Source organism: Penicillium canariense (assembly GCF_028826845.1).
Source record: "Penicillium canariense strain IBT 26290 chromosome Unknown utg000003l_segment0_segment0, whole genome shotgun sequence".
Classification (NCBI taxonomy): Eukaryota; Fungi; Ascomycota; class Eurotiomycetes; order Eurotiales; family Aspergillaceae; genus Penicillium; species Penicillium canariense.
The window spans coordinates 2,329,205-2,349,942 of NW_026622730.1; the positions used below are offsets into that span (position 1 = coordinate 2,329,205).

The 20,738-nt window shown below is 54.1% G+C and overlaps 7 protein-coding genes across 7 annotated transcripts; 1 reads left to right on the forward strand and 6 right to left on the reverse strand.

The window, feature by feature from the left end:
- Positions 1–1,158: 1,158 nt before the first annotated feature.
- Positions 1,159–2,660, forward strand: N7482_005681 (uncharacterized protein; the record flags this gene model as incomplete). Its single annotated transcript, XM_056687806.1, has 3 exons — positions 1,159–1,200; positions 1,334–1,482; positions 1,547–2,660. The coding sequence occupies 3 exons, from the start codon at positions 1,159–1,161 to the stop codon at positions 2,658–2,660; spliced, it is 1,305 nt and encodes a 434-aa protein (XP_056543361.1).
- A 1,029-nt stretch (positions 2,661–3,689) lies between these two features.
- On the reverse strand, positions 3,690–4,810 carry N7482_005682 (chitin synthase export chaperone; the record flags this gene model as incomplete). Its single annotated transcript, XM_056687807.1, has 3 exons — positions 3,690–3,875; positions 3,930–4,501; positions 4,573–4,810. 3 exons carry the CDS (start codon positions 4,808–4,810, stop codon positions 3,690–3,692), a joined length of 996 nt encoding a protein of 331 aa, XP_056543362.1.
- Positions 4,811–10,468: 5,658 nt separating this feature from the next.
- On the reverse strand, positions 10,469–10,840 carry N7482_005683 (uncharacterized protein; the record flags this gene model as incomplete). Its single annotated transcript, XM_056687808.1, has 1 exon — positions 10,469–10,840. One exon carries the CDS (start codon positions 10,838–10,840, stop codon positions 10,469–10,471), a length of 372 nt encoding a protein of 123 aa, XP_056543363.1.
- Positions 10,841–11,294: 454 nt separating this feature from the next.
- On the reverse strand, positions 11,295–11,576 carry N7482_005684 (uncharacterized protein; the record flags this gene model as incomplete). Its single annotated transcript, XM_056687809.1, has 1 exon — positions 11,295–11,576. The coding sequence occupies one exon, from the start codon at positions 11,574–11,576 to the stop codon at positions 11,295–11,297; it is 282 nt and encodes a 93-aa protein (XP_056543364.1).
- A 440-nt stretch (positions 11,577–12,016) lies between these two features.
- N7482_005685 (uncharacterized protein) lies at positions 12,017–12,661 on the reverse strand (the record flags this gene model as incomplete). Its single annotated transcript, XM_056687810.1, has 1 exon — positions 12,017–12,661. One exon carries the CDS (start codon positions 12,659–12,661, stop codon positions 12,017–12,019), a length of 645 nt encoding a protein of 214 aa, XP_056543365.1.
- Positions 12,662–13,711: 1,050 nt separating this feature from the next.
- Positions 13,712–14,622, reverse strand: N7482_005686 (Acyl-CoA N-acyltransferase; the record flags this gene model as incomplete). Its single annotated transcript, XM_056687811.1, has 3 exons — positions 13,712–13,747; positions 13,826–14,356; positions 14,509–14,622. 3 exons carry the CDS (start codon positions 14,620–14,622, stop codon positions 13,712–13,714), a joined length of 681 nt encoding a protein of 226 aa, XP_056543366.1.
- A 1,255-nt stretch (positions 14,623–15,877) lies between these two features.
- On the reverse strand, positions 15,878–19,982 carry N7482_005687 (arrestin C-terminal domain-containing protein; the record flags this gene model as incomplete). Its single annotated transcript, XM_056687812.1, has 6 exons — positions 15,878–16,592; positions 16,766–17,681; positions 17,740–18,631; positions 18,835–19,096; positions 19,386–19,506; positions 19,823–19,982. 6 exons carry the CDS (start codon positions 19,980–19,982, stop codon positions 15,878–15,880), a joined length of 3,066 nt encoding a protein of 1,021 aa, XP_056543367.1.
- Positions 19,983–20,738: the final 756 nt, after the last annotated feature.

A 20,738-nucleotide genomic window follows, 5' to 3' on the forward strand; every position in this document is an offset into this window, starting at 1 on the left:
TTATCTGATTAAGCTTTTTTCTCTTCTAATAAGCGAGGATTTGTTGGTAGCGCTTCAGCGCTATAAATTAGTGGCTGACTGAATCAAGAGAATGGAGAGCATCGCTCTATTTTGGCGTCATTTACGTTCTGAAATCTGTAGCATTAGAAATGAGCATCCTTCGACAAGCACGGTTGTGTAGTGTAATGGTTCATCACTCCAGATTCTGATTCTGGCAATCCCGGTTCGATCCCGGGCACGACCTTTCTTTTTGCATTTTGATTATCTTATCCGTTTGTTTTTATGCATACGTGACACTACATCTAGAGTAGACTGCTCAAGTATTCTGTATGAAATTATTGGTCTGCTTGCTTACAATTGCCCCAACAGAAGAAGAACCGCACAAGTCGACCGAAGCATCTTTTATCTAGACCTATAGGAAACAGCTATCAAGGTAAGGTCCCTTTCACCAGTGCTCCCTCCATACTCTGTTCTTCCCTCAGTATGAACATATTCACAACTTCTAACTCATCTCAGCGGAATGCTTTCCCAATATCTTTTCCCAAAACCCCCTACCTCATCGGTTAGTCTACCTCCAGCGGTTCTACCAAACTCCTTCATTGCGCGACCACCTTTGATTTCACGCCAACCATCGACCGTGTCGCAGCAGCAATCATGAATTCAATCATCTGCGCCGTCCCACTGTCAGTCTACAGCTCCGCTACACTAACAGTGCAACAGTCGCGCCTTTCTTAAGGAAATGACCTGCTGGACCAAACAGACGGCCGCAATTCGACCTGTCTTCTCCTCCCTCCTGGCTACGAGCTATGCCACCTGCTACTTACAGGTTCTCTGTCGACGGACTTGATCATCCAACTCTACATCTCAAAGCCCATCCACAATCTGGTTCCTCAATTTCCGACACTGTACGCAAAATCGGCTCCAGCGGTTTGGCGGTAAAAATATGTATATCCTAAAAGACACAGGTGGGGTGGTAGAGATGGCGGGCTGGCGGTGTAAGCGGGAAGCACGGTACCGTCCACGTGATGGCATGACGTAAGGCTTAAGCTTTTGGCATCGCGGTAGAATCGCATCGTGTTCGCGTTTTGATCGCACCTCTCAAAGCGGTTGTGCCTGATACCTCTACCATGATGGTTTATGCTAACCTGTGATCTGAAAATGCACAAAACACTTCTCCTGGTATTTATCCATGGATTCAAGGTATGTACGAAAATCATCTTGCTGACTCCTCCCCCGCAAAACAATGACGCTATCCCCACAATCATCGGCGCTTTCGTGGACGGATGCCTTGTCAGCCTAGACTCACGCTGACTTATCAACCCAATTTTTCTAGGGAGGAGATGATACCTTCGGTAGCTTTCCTGAGAATCTACGGACCGTAGTGAGCAAGGCGCTCCCGGCGGTTAACGTTACAACGGCCGTGTACCCCAGATATGAGACCAAGGGCGATTTGAAGGAATGCGTGGGAAGATTCCGCGACTGGTAAGACAGCCGCCCAAAATCCTTATGGATTTCTGAGCCGAGGCTAATCGTTGGTTTGGTGCAGGCTGCAAAACACTGTCATCGACCTCGAGGTTGCGAATCACACGGCCTCGCCCACCGTCGACCCCTCTATCCATGTCTTCCTCATCGGTCACTCAATGGGGGGAATTGTCGCAGCGGAGGCACTTCTACTACTTGCAAGCGAGCAGCCTATTCCTGGGAATCTGACTTCCAACTCCCAATCAGCGCTTCAGAGTGAGGACAATACGCCTGTCGTGGAACCAGGCACATTCATGTTCCCGCACATCCAAGGCGTACTCGCCTTCGACACCCCTTTCTTGGGAATCGCGCCAGGCGTGGTTTCATATGGAGCCGAGGGGCACTATCGCAACGCTACGACTGCCTACAACACCTTCACGGAGGTTGCTGGGATTTTCGGCTACGGAAAGAGCTCACCTGACGAGACTGCGGCTGCTGTCCCCGCGAAAGAAGCCCCTAAGGCTCTACCTTCTACGGCTGATGCAGCGGCGACACCATCCTGGCAGCGCTGGGGTCGATACGCCATGTTTGCAGGAGCCGCCGGGGCCGTTGCTGCCGGCGGTGCCGCGGCCCTCTATTCCCAGCGACAGAACTTGACCGCAGGCTTTTCCTGGGTCTCTTCTCATCTCGAATTTATAGGATGTCTAGCACGAACATCCGAGTTGAGGCAGCGTCTCGAAAAATTAGTCACGGTTCAGGAGGATCGTGGCATCGAATGCGTCAATTTTTACACCTGTCTCGGACAGGGTGCGGCGAATCTCGTCGCGGACACATCAACTGGCAAAACATCCTTCACTCAGAAGATCATTAGGTCAAAAAACAGGACATTCTGCACCCTTCCGCCCGAAGTGGAAAATGATAAGGAGGTGGCGACTTCATCACGAGCTGGGCTCCAATGGAGAAAAGCTGTCAACAACCAGGCCAGTGACGAGGTTCAGGCACATATCAGCATGTTCTTGCGCGAAGGCAATCCCGCATTTTATGATCTTGTCGGCGAAGCTTGCAAGACCTTGGTGACTTCTATCGACAAAGGCTGGTACAGCAGTTCAGCCGGACCAGCGGAGGGGAATGAATCCCGTCAGCAACCCGCAGACGAGGATGACTTCATGGACGCCGACGATGTTGTGGTCGTGCAATGAAACAACCCCGGGGCACACACCACACAGAGTTTACTACTCCACCTTTTTGGGCTGCGGGCGAAATCTCTGACTGGCATCGAAAGTTCAACTCCGTACTACTTTCCCCTGATTGGCGGGCTCCACGTTTAGAATTTTGCCCGCGCCCGTCGCATCAGAAACCCTGCCTATGATGTTATGGTATGTATCGTCCGAGACAGCGATATCCTCCGGTGGAGTCTTTCTGCCAAGATACGCCTGCGAATATCTCGCTCATACGAACCACAGTACTCCTTACTTCAATACGGCCAACTAACCCGGTATCAACCACGATGGTGAGCCGTGTTCTCCAATGACAAACCTGCCAGGTTTGCTCAGACTTACGCTGGTGGGGGCCGTGTCGATCTCCTTGGTTATTCCAGCGTCTCGATGATCCTTTAAGCCTTGATGGCTCAGCTCATTGGCATGCCGTGACGTAAGAGGTCGGTTTCGAGATTTGTGGCGGCTTGTCTTACATCGATAGGAGCGGCCCCCGCCAGTTGCATCATGTATCTTTTAATGTTGCCTCGAGACGAGTTTAACATGCCGGATCGGCTGCATCACCATTCAAAGGATCGCTTACTAGATCGACGCCACGCTCGGTATGTGAAACAACATGCAGAAAACTCTCTCTGAACCGTGACTGTGCGTCCATGCGTACCGAGCCTATTCTGATCTTTCAAAGTGCCGTAATATCAATTCGATGTTTGGAGAAATAGCCTTGTGACCACTAGTGCTGAAGATATTACCCGACGAAGGATCGTTGGAGGCCAAGATACAGTTGCACGTATCAGAACGCTAGATTTTTATCAGTCCAAAGTAGTATGGGCATTGTTATAATCTCGCTCCCATGTTGCAAGTCATCATAATATATATATCCTGTCAAAATGCATTAAAATATCAGGTAACTTCTGGTACTGCGCCAGGTTTAATCAGCCAACACTAATTGTAACAGAGAATGGAAAGGTATCGACATATTCATGGACACATTTATGAATGACAATGGCGAAGCAGCTAGTAGTGATGGTGACCGTACGTCGACTGGCGGTGGTGGTACATGCTGCCAGCGTACTCTGAGTTGGTGTCTTGGTAGACGGTTTGGCGCCGATCCTCTTCGGGCAGCAGTTCTTTCACTTCCCAAGTGTTCGGCTTCACACCCACAGAAAATTCCAGGTCTTCCTTGGTAATGGAATCCCAGAACTAAAGTCTCGTCAGCATCTGGCGTACATCAGTCTCATTTTCAAAGAATCTTACTTTATAGACCATCATCACAGCAAGCAAGTTGCAGAAAGTGGCAAAGAACAAGCCGTCCAGATAGTGTTGCACGTTGTTGCAAATGGTGTCGCTAAAGGCATAGAGAAGTACTTGCCCGATAATGAAGACTAGCAGCCCAAATGAGATGTGACCCAGCGGCCAGCGGTCATCCAACGTGTTGACAACCAGCAACAATTGCATCACGACGTAGATGGCCACGGCGATGGCGTTTAGAACATAGAGCACCACAAACAAACCCACGGTGTTTGTAGGCCCCAATCCACCCCATGACTTGAAGGTCATTAGGGCAATCACAAAGGTCATAGCAAACATGGCCGCGGAGCTGATTCGGATCAGCCACACGGAGAGTGCTGTGCCATCTTCGTACAACTGGAAACCCACGAAACCGTTGACAAGCAAACAAGCGCATAGGGCTGATACCAGCCCACTCTGAACCGCGACGAAATACGGGAATGGACCGCTCCTGGGAGGAACCACACCCGCATCGATGATGAGTGAGCAGATCGTGAGAGCCAAGAAGATATAGAAGAAGGTAATGATTTCCTTGCGACCTAAGAGTATGCAATGCAGGTTAGCGCGGTCCTGTGTATAAATCCATCCCTCGCAGTAGCGTAAGACGCACCGACAGCCGTGAACTTGGACCTGATATGCAGGATCATGATCACGGTCATAGCAAGCGCAATGATGTGCATAAAAGAGGCGGCGCCCTCGAAGATGATAGTATTCGCAACCTCAATGTTTCGCGCATAGCAGTTCGAGATGATGCCTGTGGAACCGGAGATCGACGACGCGGAGCCCACTAGGGAGCACAGCGGCATCGGCACCTTCTCGCATATCGAATTGAAGTCACCAAATCCCATGATGCCGGATGATGAGGGTTGTGGAGAGGTGCGACAACAAACAGTGAGTTACCTGTTGCGGTGGGCGGTCATAAAACGAAGGACTGGACGGCGGTCTCCACAACGACGGGGAGGGTGGAACAGCGGGGATGAAGAGAGCGAGTTGACGACGGAGGACCAGAGCTGCAGCCTGCTTCTCTTCTCTTTCGTCCCCTCAGGTCAGCTGGTCTGCTCTCGGTGTGCAAGTAATCGTCGTGGCCGGCGCAGAGGCTCGTTGATGAAGGGAGTGGTTTCTTCCTGCGAGGGGGACGGTCACGGGACAAGCCTGGACGGCGGCTGTTTTTCCGTTACCACTTTGAGTTTAGCGCATGTCTTCCCCAGGGGTGAATCAGCGAAGGGTTTACCACGTGACTCAGGGCCGAGCTCGGCCCAGCCCGGACGGTGGACAATCACGCATGATGAACCCTCTCCTGGTGCAAAAAGTACTTGCGCTAGCCATGCTGCAACCTGCATGAGGGCTCGTCATCCACTCCGTACCTCGGTGCCGCCCGGTCACCGCAGCTCACCCAACTCCGCAGAACTTGCGACCCTGCGGAGGGCTATTCCCGAGGCGGAGTCCACGGCAAGCTCCTAGGGGACTATGGCCTGAGCAAGCTCCACAACCCGATACACTTGGGACTTGGAACCCGCATCGCGCCGCCTCCGTATCAGTCCGGTTGGGCTCCACTGGAACTTGCAGCCGGCTGCACCGACCACTCGAATCAACACACGGGAAGAGATGAGACCACAAGATGGTGTTCCGAGGCCATTTGCTGCTAGATTACTGAAGAAAATCCAGCGGGTGGATTGGCCTTCCATTTGCATTCGAAACGTCACAATGGGCATGTCGCACTATCTCGTGTTTCTCGCCTCGACCTCCCCATTCCCATCCGGTCCGCAGGTTTCCTGGCCTACCCACATCATCACCTCTGGGAGGATCCGGCCCTCGTAATAGTCTTCGGCTTCGCGCCATCTGATCCGGGCCTATCTGGGACCACAAGCCATTGTGGACGCAACCCTGCACGATTGGTGACGAGGAATATCACTGGTCACCGGTGCCAAGTTTAAACCCGGTGCCTGGTGGCTTGAATAGCGATCCAACGTGCCTGGTGACCAACGCAGCCAGCCCAAACACAAAAAGCAAAAAGACAAGGATCAAACCCAGGGCTGAGTCTACTTCACCGGCGGGGGGCCATTGCAATACTCTTACTGGAGCCATGCAATGTGGAGAATGCCGAGCAAGAGTCTCGACTCTCGTTTGATTCGTGAAGTGCTGCCGGAGGTCGCCAACTCGGCACAAACAAGACTTGAACTTATGCCGGGATGCCACCTCGAGATCGGAAACGAGCTCTCCATCTTTGGTCGGCTGCCATCGACGCTACTACCCTGAACGACCCTGATTTGCCAATCGCTTGCCCAGAACAGTTTGCATCCCCCCCCCCCCCGGCCCGCCAAGCCACAGCGTACAAGGTCCTTTTACTTTCCGTGGTCAATATCCCGTAGTTTTATTTCCTGGGTTTATAATTTTACTTCATCTATTTTGATTTTTGGTGCTTCGGCTGTACCATCCATCAGAATTGGTCATTCTGCAGTCAATCAATTTTGTTTGGAGTGGGGTGACGGGGCTCCGGACGAGTCACTAAAAGGGATCATTTGACAGGGGGGTTTCAAGTCATGATGTGGGACAGAGGCTGAGAGTGATCCCCTCGAGAAAGTTTTCTCTCTTACCCCCCCCCCCCCCCCCCGCCATCCCTTGCCATCCCCGGCTGAGGACGGAGTCATCTTAGCCTATCACTAGCTGCGACTGCCCAACGCGTCGTGTACTCCGCACCCAGTGTCCTACCGGGTTGCCCAATGTGTGTGGAAATTGGTCCAACTATCGTCACCAGACTATATAGGAAAAAGGAATTGTTCTTTTCCTGGCGCTCGCCTGAATTCAACCTCTTGTTTTTCTGCTTTTGTATAGCGGAAGCGGCACAAGCCTACCTATTCTCCAGGCCCTATACACTCGCTCCAAAACGCCTGTCGCACTATGCAACATCTCCTTGTGCGCGATGACGCTGAACGACAACATATGTGTTTCATGCATGTAGATCCTGACTAGCGCCACGTGTGAGTGGAAGAAGCATCAACGGCTACAAGGAACCGTGTCGATCTCCCACCTATCCGATAGATAATATGCCGCGGTGATGGTAACTAGGGGGGCTTGTCATTTGGAGGAAGGTTGCTGGTCCCTGATAAATCTGAGGCAAATTTCCGGCCGGCGGTCCTCGGACGTGCTCAACAGTGCACAAATCAAAGCCACACTCCATGCAGGATCCGCTTTTAGTGAAAAGGACCATTGTTTTTTCGGGGGTACTTCCTAGGGTTGCTGGAGTGGGTGGGGGGAGGGGGGGCAGTGGGGGAAGAAGGGGAACGCTACCCAACCTACTGGGCTAGTTTCCTAGGTACCGTGCAGAAGTTAGGAGAGCTAGTAGGTACGGTACTCCGTACTATAGATAGTTACAGCTTCGTACCGACAAGCTTGGAGCTGTGGAATTATGGAGTAAATGAAACCTCCGTAGTTTTTCTTTTTGCGATTTGACCTGGGCTGCGAATGTATTTCCCCGGTCCTTATAATATTTATCTTTTTCCCTCTCTCCCGGTGCTGGCACTCGAGCACCATCATTCAAAAGGGCTTTTTGGCCCTTTGGCCGCAATCCAACCCATATCTTTCCATTCCAGGGCCGTCACCGTCACACCTATTCCCTCCCTCTCCAGCTTTGCCGACCCTCCTGGGAGCAATTCGAATTGTCTGTTCTCGCTGATCTGATCTGATCTGATTCATTGCTCTCCGCATCCCGTCCACTGCGGTCCTTATCCTTACCTCCGTCACATTCCAATTGCAACAACACCCCCCCCCCCCCTCTCCCGCTCTCCGCCAGCCTTCATGGGACCAACATGTGCAACTACTTCAAAAACTACTATATCTATAGCACCTGCCAGAATCCTGCCGCCCACTTCCTCCGCACCACCTTGGACGGCAACAAAGACACTCGCTGCTCGGATAGTCCGCACGACCGGTTTATCGTGGTCATAGGGAAATGTCTTCTCTGTACACGATAATCTTGTACGACTGGGGGAAAATTTTATCCTCCTCTTCTCCTTTCGGCGTCATTTGGTTTTTTTTTTTTTTTTTTTCAGGCCGTGGATCTCGGACGCCCGCATCCACCCTCTTTCCTAATCCGCCTGCCCCGGCCCGCCGTTCTTTGCGTTTCGAACAATCCGAGGAACTCTGATTCGACCCTCTTTTCTCTCCACTTAAAATGCGCCGCTCTCCCGAGCCCGACCACCACCATGGATCCTCAATGTGAAATCGGCCATTCGTCAGTGCGGCCCTGATCGACATGGATTTCTTCTACGATGGATTTCTTTTCTATGGCGGTTCCGCTTCCATTTTAAACTTTGTGCCCTGGAGGCCGTCGACCATTTTTCTCCGATACCCGAGAGCGTATTCGCTTTACCGAGTTGTTTTTGTTTTTCATTTTTCATTTTTTTTCCCTCATCCCCGAGCGTTTATCTACTATGTATCTTCATGGCCGGTGGGATTCTCCGGCGTCAATGGGGCTTTTTTTGTGGAGGCTGCGTGCAAGGCTAGACCCGAGCCCGAACCCGAACCCGGATCTTCCTCAATCTTGGCTGGTTCGATGGACCAGGGCCAGGGACTGGGACTGGGATTGGGATTGGGACTGGGACTCCGCGATTGTGTGTATTTGCCCGGTTGGAACTTCTATGGTTTTTTTTTTTTCTTTCCCTTTTTTCTTTTTAAGCAATCGGAATCTCGGGTTTTCCGCGTCCATGTATGACTATGACTATGACTATTACTCGACTTGCTTGGTTCCGTGTATTTAGTTTTTCCTCTCCTGTGAACATGGCGTACCCTGCATATCACTCTAAAATCACATGCCATCATTGGCGAGAACGCCGCCCAAATTAAGAATCTCTGCTCCATCTTTCTCCCGGGGTTGGTCCCCCCCGACATTCCCCAGTACGAGACTGAAAAACGAGATCATTCAGACATCCTTCCATTGGGGTCTGGGTCTAGGGGGCCCGCACAGGCGACGTGGTTCTACTCCTCTCCCCCATTCAAATCCCGCGCATGGACCGACGAGGGGGGTTGTTGGTTGTTGGTTGGGAAGGGGCCCCAGCCCAACAACATGACGACAGCTATCATTCGATCGGAACTCGTGTCTCCCATGGGATACAGCATGGTCCGCAGATGTATATCCAGCCGCCCCTGTCCCACACAGCTGCCAAGAGACCTTTTTGCTTTCTCACGTTCAGGTCTGTGCTTTTAGGGTGATGGCGCGTTGCAGATGCAGATGTCGCAGACAGAGTATGAAAAACTGGTTTTTATTATACAGAAAGCCAAGACTGGATGGCCCGAAACGAAGCTTCCACAGTAGGGCGCCCCCTGGCAAGGATTATCGACGCTGTCTGGATGTTGACCCAATCCTCGCTGATCCTCGTCAATGGGTGTGCGCGGCATTTCATCGATGGCAGCCTAGGCAGACACATCACGATAGTGGAGTTAGGAGCCTAGTGCAGAATGGCAGGAACACCTCCCGGGTATGACCCGCGTCACTGTATTGACCGGTCCGGGGGTGGGCTAGGACCATCGATAGCAGGAGTCATGATGCAATAGTTTTAGGGGTCGCAGGGCCCACTGTAGACTGTTCGGGCGGAGAGGGGTCAGGGGGTGGGGGGGGGCGGTGGTCGGACGGGGTAGGCCTTTGCACCCGAAAAGCCAAAATGCCCGAGCAGATAGGCTGAAGGTCCGGAAAAGGAGGGGACGTGGCGAGTTCGCTCTCCACGGGCTGTAGGGCGGCTGTGCTCGGTATGGCGAGGCCGGGAAGATTGACTGCCGAATAGGGCAAGGCAAGGTTGAAGACGCTAAATCCCTCAAGATGGCACTAGTGCGGGAGGCACTAGGCCATTGCTCCTGGGAATGGTGCTATGTCCGTCTTGCACATGCACGCTCGTTGTCGACCAGGTCGAGGATTTTCCGGAACAAGAATTAACAGTCTAAGTTCGACTGCTGCGCTAGGGCTCTGCAGATGCTCCATCTGTCGGCATGGCACTGCATTCAACACCAGGTCATGGCGCGGGTGCTTCCTTCAGAGGCAGTGACGCGGTCTGCCTTCGCGTTGAAATGGCCGGGCAGGACACATGGTTGGTTGAGGCTGGGAGAAATCACATTTGCGTGCCGTGTCGGGCGCTAATTGGGGATTGGGGCCATTGAGAAATAACAGGTTGCGATATTAATATCGCCGGGATCGAGGCCCCACGACCTTTGCCGGCATACGGAGTATACAATAGCACGATTGCCTTGTCCTGAAGAATAGGGGGGCATGCTGCCGGAGACTGGATCGGGTAATCCGCATGCAGAGTGGCCAGTCCTTGACCAGCTCATTCCACCGGCGAATCGCTTCTCAGCATCCATAGTACATTGCCCATTGACAATGCGGCCGAATGAGTACGTTTCCCCCTATCGGTAGGAACAAGACCCCGTACGGCGAATCATCTTGGGGCTGTGTTGTCGTGTTTTGAGTTCCCACCCCGTCTAGACTCTGTTATCTTTGCGCTTTCACATGCCTCGCCTCAATCCATGGAGCTTAACGATTTGTGGCGCGGACCCTCAAGGTTGTTTTGGGGGGGGGGCTGGTGTCCGAGTTCGACGTCTGACACTGAGCCACGAACGAGGAGTGTTTCCCATCTGTCGGTCTTGATCCCGTCTGTGGACGTGGTTCGACGTCCATTTGAGATAGTGTCTCCATTGGCGTGTTCTTTCCACGGCTTAGCTTCGTTGCCGTCCCAGCCGACGGCCCGCGAGAGGGTGATGATTAGCGTCTCAGTAAGATCTTTAAATCTGCTTTTACTTCCCTTGCTCCTTCGACCCGGACCTTCTCTCCATTCCGTGATGGCAAGCTCTGATGTTGAACACAGGTCCTTTTGTCCCGCTGTCGCATGCATTGCGAGCGGGGCCTTCCCGGACTCGCAGTCTTCACCCCCTAATGGACACTTTTACTCCGTACTCCGTACATGAAAAACCTAAATCTCCCCTTTTTCTTCCTGTCTTTCGTGGAGTCCAGGGCCATCATGTGATCATGATCACCTGAATCCACGGACGACCGGATTTTGGTGGCGACGGAACATCATAAACATCACATCCCATTCCCCCCCCCTCCGAAGAGATCAACTCTCGTCCGACACTCCATCTGCCACCACACTCCACTGTCCATGGGTCCACCGTTTCTCTCACTCGGTCTGTGCGGGAAGGGAGCTCTCGGGCGGAGAACCGAAGTCACAGCCGTGATCCACCTTCCCTGAGGGGGGGTGCACGCATTACGTACCCTCGTGGCTCGCAGGAAGAGAAAATCGACCGAGACAAAATCGTCGGTTGAAAAGCAAGGTCGGCAAAACTTTGCTAGTCACCTATTCGGAGTGTCGCATGCATCAAGTGAGCCCAGCGGTGAAGTGGGATCTCCTTGATCTCCTTGACCAGCAGGGCATGGATCCACGTTCCGTCCAAGGACGCCTGGTTCGTCCTCATGGGTAGGCGTTCGAGGTTGGAATATCTCCCCCGGCGAAAATCAGGATCCAGCCGGGCCCCCGCCTCCACACGCCGGACAAGGGCTTCCACGGTGCCGATGAGCGGAGTCATACGGTCTTCTCCTAGTCCAGGGGTCGTAGGGCGGCTGGGACCCATTTTTGGTCCCGAACCCCATTAGACGAGATTGGTTGCGTCAGAGCTCGTTTCAGCTCGGCGTGATGCCGATGCAACGCTCCCTGCGGCCACCAAAGCAGATCCATGGCATTTGGGTAAGGAGTCAATGCTGCCCGGGGCCCGCACCCCGACGATCTCTTGGTGCTGGGCGTTCTTCTCCCCCACCATCTTCTTTCCCCCCCAAGATGGTGGGGGTGGGTTCATGCAGGGGTTTCTCACTGATCCCCAAATTGTGGAGGGGGTCTAACCGTATGCAGGAGCGAGGGGATTTGTAGAGAAAGGAGCCTCATACGGGATAGGCAGAACATTACTGTACATCGGCTACATGGAGGGGAAAAAGGCACCACAAAACATTGGTCGTATGTACACACTGGCGGTTTCCGATGCCACGGGAAAGAACGGCAAGATATACGGAAGCCTTCTTAGAAACGCACCTCGGGCCGCATCGCGATGGGCTTGGGGGCGTATACCGGCGGCAGGGGGGTATAGCGATGACAAGGCTTGCGGGCCACCTTGGAGAAGGGAAGACCGGGTAGCTCACCGAGACACAGGCTCAGCCTTGAGGACGCTCGTTTGCGACCCGGCGGTTGATCGGTGACCTCCACGGTGGATGGGGTGGAACTGTACCCCGACGACGGCTGTGGCATGCACGAGACGGTGATGAGACTGCGCAAGTAATGGAATGATTCCACTTCGGCCACCAGATACTCCTGGCTGTTGTCACCATCCGGTCGCGTGTTCTGGACGTTTGTGGATAAGGGCGATGATGATCTCTTGGAACCCATCGTGGTGCTCGGGGATGACCGACTAACACTGGCCGCGAGGAGTGCTAACTGATTCACAATCCCGTCCGTGTCGCTGGACCGCGTATCTCTTCTAGCGGGGGGTGTGACGTGGATATCAAACGGGGTTGCGGTCCGTGGGTCGGGGGCATCGGGATGGCCTGTGGTTTGCTCCTTTCTCTCGGAAGCGTCCGCGGGGTCGTTCTTCAGCCGTAAGCGTCGGGCGATCGATGCCCGAAGTATAGACCAGGCCCCGCGACCCTTACGCAGGACGATGAAGAACATTCGTTTGATGGCGACTGTGGCCACGAATTGGATTTCAATTAGTAAAGAAGGGATTAGCTTCGCGTGCTTCTCACGGCGACTCACAGCTCCGAGGCCTCTAATTCGCGAACAGAGGCGAAGTACCTATAGAAGGCTGCAAATGGAAAATCCGAGAATGACTCAACAACGCCCGGATGTGCCTTGGACTTCAGATTCGAGGTGCTTGAGGGGAACTGGATGCCCTAGATATACACCAACTGTGTTGTTTACAACCCCTGATAATCGTATACCGGTGGGAAGCCCATACATTCTGGAATCGTTCACTCGGCTCTGACCCGGTAGAAAGGTTAGATTTCAGTAGGAAACCGAAGGCCGTTATTTAAATCGGACCAGGCGTGAAACCGCGGGCATAAACTTAGGGCCCAAGCGCACTGCTAGATGATGAGGGAGCTGACTGTGGGACATCAACGGCGGCCCGCTTGGTCCTGATGGCGGATTGCGGTTAATTCAGTGTGTATCTTCCCAACTAGAGCCCGCCACAAGGGTAGCCATTCGCGACAGATCGTACGGATGGTTAGATATGCAAACGTGATCCCGCGCTTGCTGGAGATTGCGATGATGCAGGATTCGCCCGTTTGTGGAGATAGAGAACATAAAGACGGGGTAGAGGATGGGGTCAGAGCGTGAGGCTGATTGTGAATCTGGCTGGGTTGAAGATTCGGACATGTCGAGATCCGGCAGAGCATCCGTGACTGTTCACTAACAAGGAGCTAACTGACATGGTGGATCAACAGTCCGTCAATGAGGTTGGGAAGAAATACATGGCATTCGCTTGAGATTTTGAGAGAGGTAAAAAGCCTTCACCTACAGAGATTCAAATTGTTATCTGTTCTGGAAAGCTAAGCGGTTCACGAAAGACAGCAAAAACAAGATGACAAGATGGTAAAGCTGAGGTCAGAGATAAGTCGAAAGTAGATATGGTCATAGACTGGCATGATGCCAGTCTTAGCATCCCACTCCTCTGGAAAACGGCAACGCATCGGAGGCAAGTGCTTATTATACACTGCAAGATTACTCGGTCTTCGGATTGCGCACCATGCAATATAGCTAGCCCCACCAGAAATTAGCCCGTGACCCCACCACAAAAGATGAAACCCAGATCAAACAGGAAAGTCACCAACATACCATGCAAGCATCCTCCCCATCCCTACACTCCATCTCCTTCCTCATCTCAAAGCCCATGCGCTCATATATCTGCACATTGGGAACAGATTTCGAGCTTTCAAGATAACACTTGACGCCCTCCGCATCCGCACGCTTCGTAACTGCCTCAAAAAGCATCCTCCCCACCCCCTTCCCCTGCGCCTCAGGACTCACAGCCACAATATTACAAAAGTAATAGCCGCGCGGATCATCCCAAATTTGCGCCTGCGCCTCCTGCTGTCGTTCTTTCCAGATCCAGTACCGATGCGTGCGCAGCCCGCCGTGCCCGCGGTACCGAATGTTGTTGAACAGTTGCTGGAACGATAGCACCCACGACTGATACCACGAGTACCAGCTTGCAGGCTGGGTCGGTGGGTGCGGCGCTAGCCAGCATGAGACGCCGAGAATGGCCGGCGAGGCGGCGCTGGTATCTTTGGCGACTTGGAATATGGCGTTGTTTATGCCCCAACGGCAGCGGGCGGCCAGGGAGCCATAGTTTCTTTGCGTGTTGAACTGTAGGGGGAAGAGTTCTCTCCGGGAATGTAACGGCGGATCGGGACGACCGCGTTACGGGAGAGATGGATGTTAGCGAGGTGGCTTATATAGATCGTAGTCTTGTATACTCGGGTGGATAGGGGGGTGTCAAGGGCACTTGTCATACATACCGAGCGCGCATCAAAAACCCACTTGAAATATGGGTCATCGGCAAAGGCTTGCTGAATCACCTGGATAGCACCTGGAATATCTGCCTCGGTTAAGGAGACAACTTCCACTGCCATGGTGGAGATATTCAAGATGAGAAGGTAGCCAATGTCGTAATAGAGTTAAGTGTTGCCTCTGCAAAACTGCAACATCAAGAGCAGCTTGACGCAGATCGCTGATTCGGTGGGTCCAAGCTTAAAGGCCAGCACCAAAAATCTCCCGTCACACAAGCAATGGTTCAGATCTAGACGCGAATTAGGACAAGATACCCCGGAAGCAGGTCCCATATTCGAGACTCACCCGTCGTCTGGTTCACACAGCCGAGGTTTGGGTCTGAAAATCAGCAACTGTAGTAGCAAGCACTCTTGCGAGGTTGGAATAAGGTAGTGCAAGGGCGGCAGCAAGCGTGAATCGCGACCAGTCTAGTCTCCCGTAGTGCAAAGAGAGAGGAGGACCGCAAATGTCATTCGGACTATCGGCGAGGACAGGTGGGGAGAGTTTAAGCCGGGGAAGGCAGTTCGATGCGTTGGCTTATCTCTTATCGCAGGGTGGGACTTGACAACTCCGCAACTCCAGTGATTGTCTACATACTCGATGGCTTCACTTCCACAGCTATTTCCAAAACGACTGGTGGATGTACTCCAGGAGGATACCCGCTGTTGATTTCAGATTCCATGTGAAGGCAGATGGGGTGTGTATATGACAGATGATGGGAGGGAATGCAGGACTATATCAAGCTATACACAGCCAAAGAACAGAACTGTACACAGGCAGGAAAGAGAATGAGGAAAGAAACGGAACCTATTCACAAACCATGCCTATCCATTTCCTTGTCCTGGCCCTTGCTCCACGGTCAAGTCAACTGAGAATGAGAAATCAGAATCTCAAACACCCTCACGCCTTTTGCCCTGATGAACAAGTAACATGAAACACGAACATGACGTCGACCGCGACCCACAAACAATGACGACACAAAGCATGAAGATGAAAATGAAGATGAACAGGGAAATCAGTTGCGGACAATTCTGTTTGTGCCCATGGAGTGAAACATAGAAAAAACCCAATCCACCAACCCCGACCCCGAATACCAGGAGAGCCTGCGGTGCAAAAAGCACAGCAATGATCAGACAGAAACCAAATCTATCAGCCGCTAGAAAAGAAATAAAGAAAAGAAGAAAAGAAAAAAAGGAAGACAATAACGGGCCCGCCTACACCATTCCCGATATGAACAATGTCGTGACTTCATGGCTCGGATATCGTCAGATGCGAAATGATTGTAATGTCACCTACCCTGCATCAGGAAAAAAAAGCGCTTATCAAGTTCCTCGAACATTATGACGCAGTGAAGTCCTCGATGCGCACCCACTCCCGCGGCACATCCATGCTGCGGTTCACGCGTCCTCCGGGTGTTAGAGGTACATCGACACGACCAAGACCGCGTTCGTCATCCTGCTCTTCATAGAAAGAAAGTCGGGAAAAGTAATCCTCCAGAACCGCCTCACGGTCATTATTGCCCACGATAGAAGTGTACTCCGGCGGCGGAGTGACGAGGGGCGGGGGCGGGGGCACATCATCGAAAGCGGGTGGTGCGAACGAGGGCGCGCGAACGAGATGCATTGGACGAGGGAGGACATCCCGCTCGTTGCTCGGCTCGTGTGCGATGTGGGCCTGTGGCGGGCGTGCAAGACCGCCTGATCCATTCGTGAAGCTGCGGGAGACAGGCGTGAGGGAGTTGCGGCGGTTGGGATTCGAGATGGAGTCTTCGCGGTCAGAGTTGGCGTGGCCGAGGGAATGGTCCCGCGCCGCGGGTGGTGCGCCGGGGCACCCGCACTCGAATTCTTGGGCTGGCGGGTCTGGGTCCGTGGCGGGTCGGCTGTAGGCGGGGAGGTAGATGTTTGCTTGGGTGGCCTTGCAGGAAAGGATGTGAAAGGGCGAATCGATGGAGATCTCGAAATGTCTGCGCTTGGTTGGGTCGCGCTCGTCGACCTTGGAAAGGCGAAGGACAATCTGGGAAATGTGGATCAGTCTTGATGATGAGCTGTGAGGGCTGCAAAGGAGTGTAGTTTACCTTGATCCAATGGTTGATCTGGATATTTTCGTAGGTCGTATCGAAATGCAGACGCTGCGCTTCATCCCGCCCCTTCATTTCGTGGCAGCTCGGCAGCTGCACATTAAACTCCATCTCCGTGGGGCCTACACCAGAATCGGTATTCAAATTACCCAGCAAGTTGGTCCGGGAACGGTCCACAATCTCCTCCCCCGCGCGCGGCGGCCGCACGGTGATCCCAGTCAATGCCACCGCCCGCGGTAATGCGCATCGAGCTGCCAGGATACGTGCTGGTACTCGCCGACTCCGCGCGCTTCTCAAACAGCAGCACCTTCCTCGCTGGCTGCAACCGGTGCACGCTTTTATCAGCGGTCCAATGCTGGATGTTCTCTGTCACGTAGACCTTGATGCGGTGGCACTCGACTTTCGCGAGTGGTGTCAGCTTGAACGCAATCGGGATGTGGGAACCCAGGGGGAAGGATTTGCCCGAAATCACGATGTCATAGTGGAGCTGGTCCTCCCAATTGCGCGAGATGGCAATGGGCTCAACCTGCTCGAGCGAGCCTTCGGCGGGCGTGCGGATCACAGGGATTTCGAGAGTACCGAGTAGGTTGGGCCGAAATGCGCCTGAGCGCTCGACAATGGCCTCCAGATCGTATCGTACGAAGCCCATATCGGTTTTGATGGTCTCGGGTAGGGAACCGTCGATGGGGAACTCGAAGCTGTAGAGGTAGTCGCCCACGGGGAACATGCGGTAGTTGCGCTGGGGTTGAGCCTGGGTGGTCACGGGAGGCTCGTTCTTACTGAAGCTTCTCGAGTGGCCCCGCGTGGTCTGTACGGAGAGGCGTTTGGCATCTTTCCCGATCATCGGGCCGAGGGAGGTGTTCGAGCCGCTCTTGGAAAATAGTTCGCGCGTTGTTGCGGTGACCCCCTCCTTTCCAGGGACGGGGGAGGTCGGTTTCGCATGCTGGAAGTAGTGCGCTCCATAGTCATTTTGCATCAAGGCAGTTTCGCCGTGGTTGAAGTAGACGACGCCGTGAGTAAATAGGTCTTTCTTATCATGGAAATGGATCTTCTTGGGTGGAATGCCTGCACCATGTTGTTAGTGGACGAACCGGAGGCCCGGGAGTCAGTGAGGCAATCGCACCATCTGGCCAATCCGTCTGGGCATGGCCCCGGAAACAAATGGAAATCTTCTTGATCTTGACGCACTTGGTCACCTTCAAGTGAATCTGGCCCCTCAGGATCGCCGACTTCTTGGAACTGGGGTCATGTTGGTCATAGCCTTGCAGATAGAGAACCGGCTCGGTTAACACGATTCCCACTGTAAGCCCACTCCCCGTCGCGACAATCTTCTCGTTGCGGAGGGCGGGAAATGGCGTGGACAACTCGGGCACAGCAGTGGGATGCTCGGGTAGCGCCCGGGCCAGCACGTCGGTTGCCATGGAAGACGAATCCGAGCGCATCTCGCCTTCTTCGAAAGACGGTGGGGAATCTCTCGAGCGCCCCGAGGATACGATTATCTCCGAAACGGGGCGGGCGCCGCTGCAGCGGGGATTGGGGCGCTGTGGCGGGGACGGCGCGGGCGACGGGACCCCGGCCGAGCGTAGGCGAAGGAATCGCTTCGCGTTCTCGCGTGGGCCCGCCAGCTTTCTGAGGAGGGAACCGCGACGGCTGAGGGAAGGTTGCTGCTTGGGGAATTGCTCCTCGACGGTCGCACTGAGGCAGACCGGTCGGCGCCGGGCCGAGCGAGTGCGGATGAGGTTGGAGAGCGATAACGGCGCGACGAGATCGGGCGAGGATACTTGACTGTCGGAGTCTGATCGCGACGAAACCTGCACGGGGAGAATATGAGCGACCATCATGATGGTGAGGATGCCAGACGCATCCTGGACGAGGCGGCGGTGGAGGGGGGAAGAGTTGAGAGCAGGACAGTATGTCTCGAGGCACCCTAGAGGCGTCCGATCTCGACCTGCTGCCTCTCTGATTTCTCGTCCTCGTCCTCTCTTCCTCTTGTCCTCGGTGGTGGGTGAATGTGCCTAAGAATGCGGGGAGGGCAGGGAAGGCAGGCCAGGCCTCGCAGAGCAAACATGCGTGGAGAAGGGCGACACGAATACACTTACCCAGAGCTTTTAATCTTTGTGAGACCGTAGGTTTTGTCCTTTCCTTTCCTTTCTTTTTTTTGGTGTTTTTGTCCCCTTGTCACCCCCTTCAATGCGGATCGACCACGCAAGGAGCACACCGAATCTTTGCAGGAGAGATGGAATCCAAGAACTGGGGGCGCTGACTTCATAGCACGGGTGCTCCGGCTGTGATCATCGCCGCGCAGATCCCTGCCAGCGACGCGTCGGATTGGCTGGGGCAATGCGCAATTATGGTCCCCTTGGCGGATTGGGCGGCCTAGTTGGTCGCCTGCAGGCTTTTGGGCTTTGAACTTGTTGGAGAAGAGGGGCTGTTTGGGGTGCCGTAATGTGTCCGTAATGGTGGCGCGGTTGATTGTCCTCCTACAACACGCTGATTTCTGGTGTCAAAGCAAAGGCCGTCAAGTAAAGAGTCCCAGAGTACCCCTGTTAAGTGTATACGGATCCCTTGCCCAGGCCGACGGAGGGCATTATAAAAAGCAACGGGGGCGATGGATCGGACGGATCGATGATGACATGATATCGACGCCAATTGGGAGAGCCAGCGGGCGGTTCCTCATTTCCTATCCGGCGATCCGGCCCAGACCTTGGCTAACTCTGTTGCTCGGCGTTGGCTCGGCAAAATGTGACTGGGTTCTCTTTCGTGACTGACTCTATGGCGAACCAGAAATCCGTCCAGCCAAGCACAGGGTCACGGATAGGGCTGGGCGAGGTCTTGGGAGCTCCGTCCCAGAATCCCAGAGCTTCTGGATTGGAGATACCAGGTGGGCACCCTATGGAAGCCTATAGATTCTGGAATCCCAGAGTGGCTACGTTGTCGAAGATGCTCCTCCATGATGCAGTACATTGTAAAAGACTCTATGTGCTACCCCCTTCCGCCCCGCCCGAGGCAATCGATGCATAATCAATGAGAGGCATAGTCGCGGAATTTGCCTCAAACGCGGATCTGCCGGCACGGGGTTGAACACAGCCTCATCCGCGCCCTCGGCAAGCCACCAGGCAGATGACTTTGTACACAGAGTTCATCAATCGGACGGCTCGCGGGGCAAACGCTCCCATCGGCATGTGAGGAGATTGACCTCGTCCCACCGATCAAGGGGGGGGGATGATCGGTGGGGAAGAGAGTATGAGGCTTCCGACCATCCTCTGTACAGGTAATAACATCGCCAACTCGGACGCTCTCAGGCCGGAAGACCAGACCACCGCCCTTCGACTCAACACCGTCATGCTGCGCTTTTCTCTCCGACATTCTTTCAAACGGCGGTGGAGGTCTTGCCCTGATCTGCAGAGTTTGCTGCACGGTCCAGCCGCGGGGGGAGGATCTGAATGGCCGGAGGTGAAACCCCGCAGAGAAGACGCTTCGGGATTCTGTGCCACGATGTACCCTGGATCAGCTCAGCCGTGGCCGAGTCTCGCGCGGTATACTTCCCAAGGTCGGCAGTGCGAGAGCCCGAGCCCAGCGAGGGGATCTGCGCACCGGGAGCAGGTCATGCTGTCTCTTGCTTTTCTAGGTTCCTGCTGTCGCGGTCGCGCAGGCTATCAACTGGGAGTTTCCCGCGTCCGTGCCCGACTCTGACAGCTGGCAATGACCTCATCGCATCCCAGACGGTCCCAGGCCAGCCCACCTTACGCGTCCCTTTTTTTGGTCACAAGGCACTCGAGTTCGAAGCTTGGTCCTGCGTCCAGCGAACTCTCTCGGACCTCGTCCCTTGACCCTCGTTCCCTCGTTCCCCCGGGCTCGTGGCCCCAGCGAAAATTAAGGGCCTTCCCCGCCGGATTTCGCGCTACCCTGATGTCCGGCCGCAGGCACCACGTCGGTCGGAAAGTATTGATAGCTGGGATGGGGCATGGCCTTGACTGGGCGATGCGAACCGAGGCCCTCCTCCACCGTGCCGGGCACGCGCGAGTCCCTTACACCTGTACGTCACCGGCCGCTGGGGCTTGAAGCCGGAGGTGGATGATAGCGAACTTGCCTGCGTGATATCTAGCCGGGATGGGCTCGTGG